Source organism: Sminthopsis crassicaudata, chromosome 3 (assembly GCF_048593235.1).
Source record: "Sminthopsis crassicaudata isolate SCR6 chromosome 3, ASM4859323v1, whole genome shotgun sequence".
Taxonomy (NCBI): Eukaryota; Metazoa; Chordata; class Mammalia; order Dasyuromorphia; family Dasyuridae; genus Sminthopsis; species Sminthopsis crassicaudata.
Window position 1 is genome coordinate 211,036,122 of NC_133619.1, and position 12,797 is coordinate 211,048,918.

The following is a 12,797-nucleotide window of genomic DNA, read 5'->3' on the forward strand; positions in this document are numbered from 1 at the left end:
ATGAAATCCAGAGAAACACTACACCAGATTACAACAATTTTGAATTGGGTCAAAAATATTTGCACATGGGAAATAGTCGTATATTTAAATTTACCCCTAACATCCCTCTCTTTATTTTTCCTGACAGTTATAAGTTTAACAGGCAAAAAGCTTATGAGTCATGTCCCCCATTTATATAGCTATGTGCTAGACAGTTGCTACCTTTAGTTTTGATTTAGGGAAGCACGTGTGTTTCACAAGATCTGTACTGTTGAGGCCATTCCACATTTTATATCTTTGTTCATAACATGTCAAACATCAGGGTAAAAGCTGTTCAATTCAGCATTCAGATATTGCATGTAACCAATTTCACACACTCAGCTGTTTAAAAACATCTGCAGTATTTTTGAAATTAAAAAGTAAGAGAAATGGACTCAGATGTAGGAGACTGTTTTTGACCCTTTGGTATTCCATTTGCCATAATCTGTTTTCTCATGGGTAAAATGAGATAATTACTCTTGCACTATCTACCTTACAGAGTTTGCTCTTTGCAAATCTTTAAACTGCTATACAAATTGCTGCTAATAACTAGTCACCTCTTTTTCTGGGCACATATGTCAAGCCTGTGTAGCTTATTAACCAAGCTATCTATAATAATGGGGCAGCTAGGTGACATAATGGATAGAATGACTAGCCTGGAGTCAGTAAGACTGAAGTGGTTTGCCATTTTCTTATATATCTACATATATATTTATATGTATATGTAGGTTATAGATATATATATAGATAGATAGATAGATATACACACACACACATATATATATAAAATATATATATATATATATATAGTGAGTGAGACCCTAAAAGTAATAAAAGTCTATATTTATTATGATATATGCTAATGTAATATTATATACATATGCATGTGTGTATTTATATATAGATATATCATTCATATAAACAAATATGTTTGAGTATTTATACACATTGCTATAATCTACATTTACATACATACATATATATATATATATACATATATATATATGTATATATATATATATATATATCTTCATCTGTTGAAAGAAATCTTTGTTTGGATCTTCACTCTGATTAAAGAGACAAATTCAGCAAGTTAAAGGTATTTTATTAAATATGGCAAAGGCAGAAAAAGAGTTGGATTTGAGCTGGACCCTGTTTTACAGACAGCCTTATAAAGGCAGAGTTTTGTTGGATTATATACCATAAGGAGGTAAGATTAATGCCCCCTAAATATTTTGATTGATCCTCATTTCAAAAGAGAAGATGAGGCTAGTGAGCAGGTGCCATGCAATCCAGCTGTCTGCCAGATAAGTACTCAAGATTTTTAAAATGAGATTTTAAAATGGAATCTCCCATTTTTCTGGTGCTTAGTAGGCGCTTAATAAAATGCTTGTTGACTTGATTTGACTATACTACACTGTCTCTCATGCCTGAATTATCACTGTATAAATTACTATGCCTTTGCTATAATGATAATAAAAGTACTTAGTGCCTTAAAATTGTTTGTGCATCTACTAAAAATATAGAAATTGATAGAAATGGGGGTAAAGTCATATATCTCAAAAGATCTAACCCAGATTATCTGAGAAGAAATAGTGAATACACAATAACAAAATTTGTGGTTTAAGAATAAAATTAACATGATATACCATAGGCATTTATTTTTGAGGGCTATAATAGGTCAAATATCTGATAAGTCTGAATTCAAAGAAGAATTTATACTTATCAAGAATTTATACTTATGAAGTACTTACTATATATATTAGGAACAAAACAAATTGGAATTTTATCTAAAGATTTAGGTGATTTTTTTGAAGGTTTGATTGTTCTAACAAAAAAAAAATTTTTTTTTTAGATTACATTTCTGTTTAGAAAGTCAGAGACCAAGACAGGGAGACAGAGATTATTTTAATTTAACAGACAGTAATTGCCCTCTGCTGGTAGTTATTTGAAACTACCATTTTACTTTCAATTGCTATTAACATTAATTTATATATTTCTTTTTTAAATAGATCAAATAAATTTCAAAATTTTCCCTCTTTCTACAGCAAGTACTGTTAATTCTACTCCATCAACTGGACCAACCATAGCTGGTAAGACTGTCGTGCAGCACTTTACATAATTATCATAGATATATCACATATCCTCTAATGAAGGTATCTCTGATGTCTAGGATCAAATATAGCATAACTGATATCTTAGAAAGGTTTAACCAAACTACCTACCAGGAATGGTAGAACATGCATGTTATAGCTGCTGCAGGAGAAGCTGAAGTTTTTATTTGAATTTTAATTGAAGCCAATTATTCATAATTAACATAATACTAACATGCTGTGCCCCAGGGAAGGGAGGGCTACCAGGCTGCCCAAGGAAGGGCAAATGAAGGCATGTTAGAATCAGAGCACATCAAAATCCCCATTCCAGGCACCAGTGGATCACCATGGATCACCATGAATATATTTCTAGCCTGGGCAAGACATGGATATCCCATCTCAAAAGAAAAAGAAAAAACTGATTGAACTCTCTAATCTCAAATTCTGTCATTAACAAAATAAACAATCCACAACTCTAAGAATCAGTCACACAAAAAAACATTCCTGAGATATCAACATGTAGAATTCTATAAAATAAATTCATGGTTTTCAACTATGAAAATAACTCAGATTTCTCATAATCTCAGTGTTCTTATTCAAAACTCTCCCAAAGAATGGCAGGGTCAAATGCCAGAACCAATGTCAGAAGTATACCTAATGAGAGACAACCCTAACACTTTAAAATCCCACAGGAAAAAAAAAATATTTATAGAAAGAAAAACCTCCAAGTTCTATGTTCTATTCTCCAAGAGAACTCAAGAGCATACATGAGCTAATTTGAAAAAGTTAAAGTTACTCAAGAAATCCATTGGGACCTATTTAAATTGGTAGTTGTTGGGAGGAATATGAGGAAAGTATGATTCAGAGGCACTTTGAACTAGAAAGGCTCTTAAGAAGAGATGGTCTAGAAGAAGTTGAAGGATGCAATGGATAGAACACTGTCCTAGAATCAGAAGAATCTGAGTTCAAATCCAGTTTCAGACACTTACTAACATGATTGCCTCCCTACCCCTACAAACAAGACGGTTTAATATTCTAATTCTAAGGACAATAAACTGATGTTTTTGAGAGGCAGATGGCATGATAGTTGACTTTGAAATCAGGGATACCAAAGTTGAAGTTAGGTCTCCCATTCTTACTGACTGTCTGACCCTGGGCAAATCCTGTACCTTCTCAATTGCCTTCTCAATGCCCTGGACAACTCCCTAAGACTACAAATTACAAATCAGGTACAGATGTAAATTGGTACTGAGAGGAAAGAGAAATCACAAACCTTTTTCTCACAGCAATCCAATAAGATTGGTAGTGCAAATTGGTTGATGTGAATAATTTAATCATGGTCACATAATGAATTGGGGATAGGCAAGTATTCTTTACAGTCAGCCATGAATCTTATAGCTTAATTGTGTTAAACTGTATTTTCTTGTATAACATATTAGGCTTCCAAATAGAAGCCCATAATTATTGTTCTTTATTATACATATTTAAACTGAGAGACATAATTCTAATTTTCAAATTTAAGGATAATACATTTAAGGATCTTGGAAGATCTAAGAACAATAATAGATTGCATTTCCATAGTTTTCACCTTTTTTTAAAAGAAGAGTATCCATATCAATTATTTTATTTTCATTTCTTAGAACAAATAGTAGTAGTGATTTACATTTATATGCAAGGTATCTCAAAAGTTTTAATAGTTTAAATATTTCATTGAATAGCTTCTTAAAAGCTTAAAACTAAATTTTTGGGATACTCTTTATAACACCTGCTGGATGTGTATTATGGACACTTCACTTTTCATTCCTTCAGTAAGTATCCTAAGACTAACAGTTGTAGAGCAGATCCAGTTGTGATATGTGTATATACATATATTGTTGACGTGGTTTAAATATACTATACTGCCTCTCATGACTGAATTATCACTATATAAATTACTATGCTTTTGTTATAATGATAATAAAAGTATGCAATGCTTTTAAATTATTTTGTGCATCTACTAAAAATAAAGAAGTTGATGGAAATGAGGTTAAATCATATGCCCAAAAAGGTCTGACCCAGATTGTCTGAGAAGAAAGAAACAATGGTTCATAGTTCCAAAATTTGTAGTTTAAGAATAAAATTAACATGGCACCTCATCTGCATTTATTTTTGATCACTATAAGTCAAATATTGCAGTTGCAGAGCAGGTACAAATGTATATGCATGTATATATGTATTGGATATATTTATATATGTGTGTATATTTTATAAATGCATATGCTCATACATACATATAGAGATAGACACGTGTATGATTTTAGGATTTGTGGGGAAATGACATTTTTATTTCATTTGACCCTCATAATAACCCTTTGAGGGAAACACTATTATTATTCCCTTTTTGTGCAGAAGACGAAACTGAAATTCAAAAAGTGATATGACCATAATCACTGAGGTGCTCTTGGCTCCAAGTCTCACTTTTTTTTTTAACCATAGCTTGGGAGCCTCTATCAAATAATCCAGAATATCTTTGTGTTTGATAGTAACCAAGACTTGTCATTGAAAGAAATGTTGATTGATACTGGCCTCGCAGGTTAGAAAAAATTGGGGCCATGCAAAAGGCTTGCTACGATCATGGTAGACCAGCCTTAAGTTGCCTTTCCTTGAGTGAAGCTAGTGTCCTAGAGTAATATCTGGGTCTCTTCAAAGAAGAGACTCCATTCCTTCAGTCTTAACACAGAGACTATTTATTATCCTGTCTTATTTTTCATGAACAACCCTAGTCATTTTTTGTTTTGTTTTGTTTTTTCTAATAAAAATGACAAAATATGAAAACAGTAATGCATAACAGAAGGTGTATGTGTGTGTGTGTGTGTGTGTGTGTGTGTGTGTGTGTGTGTGTTTCAGTCAATACATGTATATGTAGGCATTCTCAAACAGAAAGCCAGCCAAGTGCGTTGACACACCCCAGAATATGTCTTTATTGGCTGATAAATATCTATCCTGCTGCAAATATAAGCTTGTTTTAGTTGTAAAATATTTCATTTATTTCATCATACTTAAACAGAAGTTCACCCACTCAGTTTTTGTAATTTTGTAAACCTAAAAAATGTTAAATAAACTCATAATTGTAAATGTTTCAGTAGAGATTCATAAATAGCTTTGATAATCTTAATAGAGATCACATTTGTTAATAACTTACCAAGAAAAAAATGGGACAGCAATGAGTTGAAGAGAAGTTTAATCCTAAAATGAACTGGTTAAACACTCTTTATAATAATTATTATTCAGGCAATTATGTAACATAAACAGGCAAATATAGAAAAACTGGTGTCAAAAAACATAAAGATTATATCTGGAATTTATGTCTAAGGCACTAGAATTCTTTTTGTTGTTATTGTTGTTACTAATGAGCCTTTAATTGTTTTTTTAAAAAAAAGTAAAATTCAATTTTCTACCCTGCCCAAATTAGCTCCTTGATCCAGCTAGTGAGACTTGGAGGTTCTGTGGAGTATACTTCATGTATTGGCCTTATATACTCAGCAACTAGTCCAGTGCTTGACACATAATAGGCCTTTAATAAATGCTTATGGACTGAGTGATGAGTATTATAAAAGTTAAACTACACCAATAATTTTCTTTTTTAGAATAGCTTTTAATTATTCAAAATACATGCAAATATAATTTCCATATTCACCCTTGCAAAATCTTGTGTTGCATATTTTTCTCCCTTTCTCTCCATCTTCCCAGATTGCAAATAATCCAATACAGGTTAAACATGTGCAATTCTTCTAAACATATTTCCACATTTATCATGTTATACAGGAAAAATCAGATCAAAAAGAAAAAAAAATGAGAGAAAAAAAAACAAACAAGCAAACAACAAAGTTGAAAATACTATTTTATGATCCTCATTCAGTATCCATAGTTCTCTCTCTGGATGCAGATAATTCTCTCCATCACAAGTGTTCCATTGGAATTGGCCTGAATCATCTCATTGTTGAAAAGAGCCAAGTCCATCACAGTTGATCATCACATAATCTTATTGCTTACAACCTTCTTTTGTTTTTGAAGTATGAAGATCAGTAACCTAACAACAATAAAAATTTAAACAAAATTAACACAATAATAATAGCTATCATCTATATAGAACTTTAAGGTTGACAAATTACTTTACAAATATGATCTCATTTTTTCATCATAACAACCCTAGAAAATACATGCTAGTATCCTTATTTTACAGATAAAGAAACAGAGGGAGACAGGGATAAAATGGCTTACCCATGGTCATATAGCTAGTATCTGAGGCCAGATTTTAATTTAGCTCTTCTTGCCACCATCTTGCTGACTCAAAAAAAAAAAAAAAAAGTTAGATTTTCTTTTCTTTTCCCAATTTTGTATCTCTAATACCATGAACCAATGTGTTTCTCATATCAAGTAATCAATCAAAACACATTTTTAAATAAACATGTATTAACTAGTACTACTTAAAGTACTAGTATTAAGTACTAACTAGTACTCAGTACTAGGCACTGTGCTACCTAAGCCCTAGATCCGGAAACACAGTGGGTGTTTCCCTAGGCAATTCTGAATGATATGATATGGTATCTCTTACTCCTCATTGGTCTTAGTTGTGTGTTATATTTCATCTCCTCTTTAAAAAATTTTCTCTGAAGTTCTTATTGTTCATTTTTCTATTTATGAAATTTTAAAAATGTTAATATGAGCTTCCAAAGCAACTGAATAGGCTTAAAGCAATACTCCATGAAAGAAGTTAATTCAAATGGGACCAAAGAAATATTTTGGAGGCATATAAATAAATTGGAAAAAGAAGGAGGAAGCCTTCTAGCTGTATCTTGGAGGTATCCCAAAACAGAGTAATTCTCCTGTGATTAAGACCAGATTGAGTCAAAAAATTAATTTAATTTTTTTAAGTATGTCTCTAAACTCTAACCTACCTAAATTTAAATTCATGATTACTTTGAAAGCCTACTTAGGTTTCTTGGTTTTTTCTTTATCTTGTAGCTGATGCTTCCATTATGACTTTAATTACATCCCCCAATGGTATTCCAGGTATGAATTTATTTGGTTTTCTTTAAATTTGCATTTTCTGTTTTTTAAAATGTTAGATGAAGTAATAACATATCTTTCTTTTTGCAGAGATGACCGAAGTTGAAACAACAAGCCTTGGTAAGTATTTTGTAGCTCAGAATAAAGTTTCTTATTCTAAAACCTCAATATCAATGTTTAAATTTTTAAATTATTTTTCCAATTAACAATAAACTACCATTTCTGCCTTTCATCTCTCCAAACCAGTTTAGAAAGAAAAATAAAACCCATTACAAACAGGTATGATCAAGCAAAACAAATTCCTACATTGGACATATTTCTCCAAAATCTCTCACTCTATACTCTAAATTACTTCTGTAATAGATGGCAGATAGCATGTTTTATCATGAGCACTTTTGGAATCATAGTTAATCATTGACCACAGTTTCTAAGTGTTTCTAAGTTGTTTCTTATTGTAATCACTGTGTAAAATATTTGTCTAGTTCTGCTTACTTCACTTTGCATCAATTTAAACAAGAATTCCCTTTTTTTCTGAAACAATCCCCTTAATCATTTCTTGCAGTGCAATAGCTTTCCATTACACTTTTGTTCAGTCATTCCTAACTGATGTACACAGCCTCAGTTTCTGATATTTCTATACATCCTTATATATACATGCTTAGTGTTTGGTTTGCATAGGATAAATCCTTCCCTTAACTTCCCCTTCCTCTTTTCTCATTCTCTTCCTTTTCCTCTTTCCCTGTTGAATAAAATGTATTTCTATATGCAAGTCTGCATATAAATTTTCCTTTATCTGAACATTTCATATAAGAATAATATTCAAGTTTTACTTGCTCCTTCTACTCCTTTCTCTGTATAGATTGCACACTCCAAACATAAGGGAACTGTTCATACCTTTTCCTTTCCTCCCCTCAGTGTATTGCTCTCTCCCCTTCCCTTTCTAATTTTCTTTTAAAATCATTAATACACACAGACCCATTTCCAGATTCTCTGTTTAATTACTCCCTCTTTGACCCCTAAAAGAGTTTTAATATATCATTAAATTAAATTTAATATATTATTCTCTCATTTTGGAATAGGTATACTTTATCTTTGTTTATTTCCTTTTTATTGTTTATCCATGATTATCTTGTATTTCTCTTAACCTTCATGTTTCACTTTAGGTTTTTTTATCAGGAAGGCTTTAAAATCCTCTATTTCATTAAAAATGCATTTTCCCCTATAATATTATGTTCAGTTTTGCTGGGTAAGTTACTTTTTGGTTGTATGGCTATATTTGTGCTTTCTAAAATATGGTGATTACTAAATTATGTGCTAACCCAACTGTGGCTACTCAGTACCTGACTTCTTTTTGTCTGGCTACTTGCAACCAGACTTTAACTTGCAAATAGAGAAAAGTTTTTCTGTTCTTTGTTTAATATTCCTGGTTATTTTCATTCTGAGATTTCTTTTATCAGGTAATCCATGAATTGTTTCAATTTCTACTTTGCCCTCTAGATCTAAGATATGTAGGCTGTCTTAAGATTACTTGCAATATAAAGTCTAGGTTCTTTTTCTGTTGTTTGATGATAGCTTTCAGGTGATTCTTAAATTGTCTTTCCTTAGACCTATTTTCTATTGTTTTTGCAATGAGACACATTACATTTTCTTCAACTTTTTTTTTCAGTTTTGGGGAGTTTGTTTTAAATGTTCTTCTATTATCTTCTATTAGGGCAATTCCAGTTTTCAGACAGGTTGTTATTTGAATAAGGTTTTGTACTATTTATGCCAAACTCTTAATTCTCTTTCCATATCTTTCTTCCATAGTTTTATGTTTTTACTTTTTTTTCCTCTGCTGTTCTCCTTTCATTTGTAAAAGAATATTTTTAAACTCCTGTTTTATATCTTCCAGAAATTCTAGTCGACCTTATGAGTTTTATTTTGAGGCTTTGCTTATAGATGTTTTGGAGTCATTCTTTTCTGGATTTATGCCTTGAACTTTCCTGTCAACCTAATAGTTTTCTACAGTGGGATTCTTTTTTGTTGCTGTTTGTTCATTCTTCCAGATTATTATCTAGTTTTAGACATTTTTAGGTCCAGGCTTTTCACAGTCTTATTGCTGCTATTTTGGGGGGGTATTAACTGTTTATTATTCCTGAGTCTCAAAGACTTTTCAAGCTGGGGACCTGAAAGCTTTCAAGTGTTCTAATCCATGACAAAGTCTGATTTCTGTCTTCCTAATCTGAACTACGCAAGGTCCTGGCCTGGATTTGGGTCTAAGCAGCAGTCCTAAGGTCTTGCTTTCCTTGGATCTTCAGTTTATTGATGCTGGACTTAGGCATTGCCAGGCAACGGAAACACAACTGGTTCACTTCACTTGTCTCTCCTCTACCTTCCTTCCCCTTCTCCTTTCTCTTCTCTCATTTCTTTACCTTTTCTTTCTTTTCCCCTCTTCTCACTTCCTCTCCTCTTCTCTCCTTTCCTCACTTCTCCTTTTTTCTCCTCTCCTCTCCTCTTCTAAGCTCTGCTGTGCTACCTTCTCTTCTTTCTTATTTCTTCTCTCCTCTCCCCTTCCTTCTCTTCTCGCCTCTTCCTTTCTGTTCATTCCTTTTCTTCTCTTCTTCACTCTTTTCTCATTTCTGTCCAATTTGTTTCTCTATATGTCTGTTTCTGACTGTCTTTTTCTATTCCTGTCTCTCTCTGTTTCTGCCTCTGTGTCTCTCTGTCTTACTCTGTATCTAGCTCTCTCTCCCTGTCTCTCTGTCTGCCTTTGTCTGTATCTCTGTCTCTGTATCTCTCGGTCTCTTTTTCTCTCTGTTCCTCTGTTTGTCTTTGAGTGTTTCTTTCAATGTGTGTCTCTGTCTCTGTCTCTGTCTCTGTCTCTGTCTCTGTCTCTGTCTCTCTGTCTCTCTCTGTCTCTCTCTCTCTCTGTCTCTCTCTCTCTCTCTCTCTCTCTCTCTCTCTCTCTCTCTCTCTCTCTCTCTCTCTCTCTCTCTTTCTTTTTCTCTCTCTCTCTCTCTTCCCCTTTCTATCTCTGTTTCTGTCTCTCTGTCTAGTTCTAAAGTTTTGATTCTGATTCACTGCCAAAAATCAAAATTCTATGTGTTTTCACCCCCTCATTTCTTAAATTTGTAATCTAGTTTCCATCATCCACCATACTATTTTAGTACCTCAAGGTGACCAGTAACCCCTAATTAATCTCTCAGTTTTAATCCTTATTCATTGTTCTGTACTATTTGAGGCCAGTTTTTGTCCCTGCCTTCTCCATTGATATCCTCTCCTCTTTTAGTTTCTGTCCTGTTTTTTCTCCTGTCTCTTTGACCCCCATTTTTCTGCCCCTACTGCCACTATCCTAATTCAAGCCCCCATTATCACTCCCTTTGCCCCTAGTCATTGTCCTCTAATTTGTCCTCAACACAGTTGCCACAATAATCTTCCTAGGTCCTGTCACAGCACTAGGAGAGAGTGTGGTACAGTAGGATCCAAGGTATTACATTTGTCCCCATGCATGGAATAGACTTGACTCTAATTCCCTGATATTTCTGCTGGTTAAAAAACTTCTCTTCCTTTATGACTAAACTCAGGTACTAGCTTCTCCATTAGACTTTTCCACAATCACCCCAACTAGACATGATCCCTCTTTTCTTGAATGGCTGGGATTATTCTATTTGGCATGTCCTTTACATGGAATCATATCTTAAATCCTATTATAGTAACTCACATTCATGCCCCTTTCTATCCACTAGATTATAAACTTTATGAGGGCAAGAACTGTGTTATTTTTCATCTTTGTTTTTCTGGTCACCTAGCAATGCCTTGGACATTGTAGAAAATTAATAAACATCATTTTAATTTCAATTAAAATATGTTAAACATAATAAAATGTTGATCTTGGAGATATACCTCAAACATCAGGATGCTATATAAATATTTGATTATTATAATGTCGATAGAGACTATAGGAAGTTTGGGACTCTATACAATACAAGGAAACATAGAACACAAAATAGTAAAGCAAGATAGGTTTATTGAGGCAACATGTTGCTCAGTCATGTTTGACTCTCTGTGTCTCATCTGGGGTTTTCTTGGCAAAAGCACTAGAATGGTTTGCCATTTCTTTCTCCAACTTATTTTACAGATGGAGAAACTGAGACAAACAGGGCTAAATGGCTTGCCCAGCTAGTGTCTGTGGCTAGATTTGAACTCAGGAAAGGAGTCTTCCTGATTTCTAGACCAGCACTTTAATCTCTATGCCACCTAGCTGCCCACTGAGGCACATACTTATATGTAATAAGAAAGTCAGTCAGGAAGCATGTTAGAAACATCCTTTAGGCACCAGATAGAATTGGGCACACTTCACTAGAGCACTGGAGAAAATAAGGCACCCTTTCCAAAGCAGTAAAATCTGGTGGAAATCATGGAATAGAGTTATTATCTGAGTCAAGGAGAATCAGGTAAAGGGCAAAATTTTAAGACTGTTAGGGTTTTTTTAAACTTTCTTGAGTTTTCCTAGTTTCATGGAGTGAGAAGGCTATTTGGGGTTATTATGTAAAGTCATCCCCAAACCCAAACTTTTCTTTCTGTAAAATATTCACAATATCCAGCCATTTTGATCACACCTTTTAGCTTACTTGCCAAGAAAATGCCAACAGGTTTTAGGTAGGAGAAAAATATTTTGAAATGGGTCAAATCACATCCAGTGACTTTTAACTTAATCTGGATTTGTAGGCACAAAGAGTTCAAAATCAACTCTGCAAATTTGTCTTTTATGTGGAAGATTTTTAGTATATATTTTAAAAGTATGAAATGGAAATTGGCTCCTTTGTCTTGTCAGAGAAAAAAAGCATGGAACTGGTTAGCTCTCAAGGGGGGTAGGCAAGTTGACACACCATGTGCTGCTCCTTTAAATGGATGTGTTCACTTTCCATAAAATATAATGATCAACTTTGACTCTTAAGAGTAGATGAGAAAAATGCATGTCTCCTCTCTTTCTCTTTCTCTCTCTCTCTCTCTCTCTCTCTCTCTCTCTCTCTCTCTCTCTCTCTCTCTCTCTCTCTCTCTCTCTCTCCCCCCTCTCTCTTTCTCCTTTTCTCTTCCCTCTCTCTCTCTCCCTTTATCTCTCTCTCCCTCTCTCCCCCTACTCTCTGCTTCTATCTCTGTCTGTCTATCTCTTTTTCTTCCTCTGTCTCCCTTTCTTGCTTTTTCTGTCTCTATGCTCTGTGTCTCTATGTGTTTGTCTCTGTCTCTCTCTCTTTTTTTCTCTTTCACTCTCTCTTACTCATTTCCCTCCCTATATCTTCTTTCCTCTCTTTCATTTCCCTCTTTCTATCTCCCTTTTTCTCTCTTTATTCTTTATTTTAAAAATTGGCTTCCCTAGGAGGGAAGAGAGGAGGAATAAATTTCAAGACGACAGGAAAACAAAAGATAATAATGTTTTTAAGAAATAAAAATCATAATTCCTGTGTATAATTACATTTTAATTATGTAATTAATTTAATTTAATTAAAGACATTAATTATGTAATTACATCACATAATTACAATTTCCTCTGTAGTTGGTGGTATAATAAGTTAAACAATTTTATTTTCTATCCTTTATAAGCAACTCCAGTTTATGACATCAGAACTAACTTATGTTTGTCCTCAACAAGAAACAGCA

General features: G+C 33.4%; 1 protein-coding gene across 4 annotated transcripts in view; it reads left to right on the forward strand.

The window, feature by feature from the left end:
- The window catches only part of ADGRG2 (adhesion G protein-coupled receptor G2), a 143,138-nt gene that overhangs the window by 76,538 nt on the left and 53,803 nt on the right, over positions 1-12,797 (forward strand). For 2 of the 4 annotated variants that reach the window (XM_074299864.1, XM_074299863.1), the window contains exons 4-6: positions 2,067-2,111; positions 7,116-7,163; positions 7,251-7,280. In XM_074299864.1, coding sequence (XP_074155965.1) covers positions 2,067-2,111; positions 7,116-7,163; positions 7,251-7,280 — 123 coding nt within the window. Of the gene's footprint in view, positions 1-2,066; positions 2,112-7,115; positions 7,179-7,250; positions 7,281-12,797 lie in introns of all 4 variants that reach the window. The other 2 variants (XM_074299865.1, XM_074299866.1) reach the window with 2 other exon arrangements.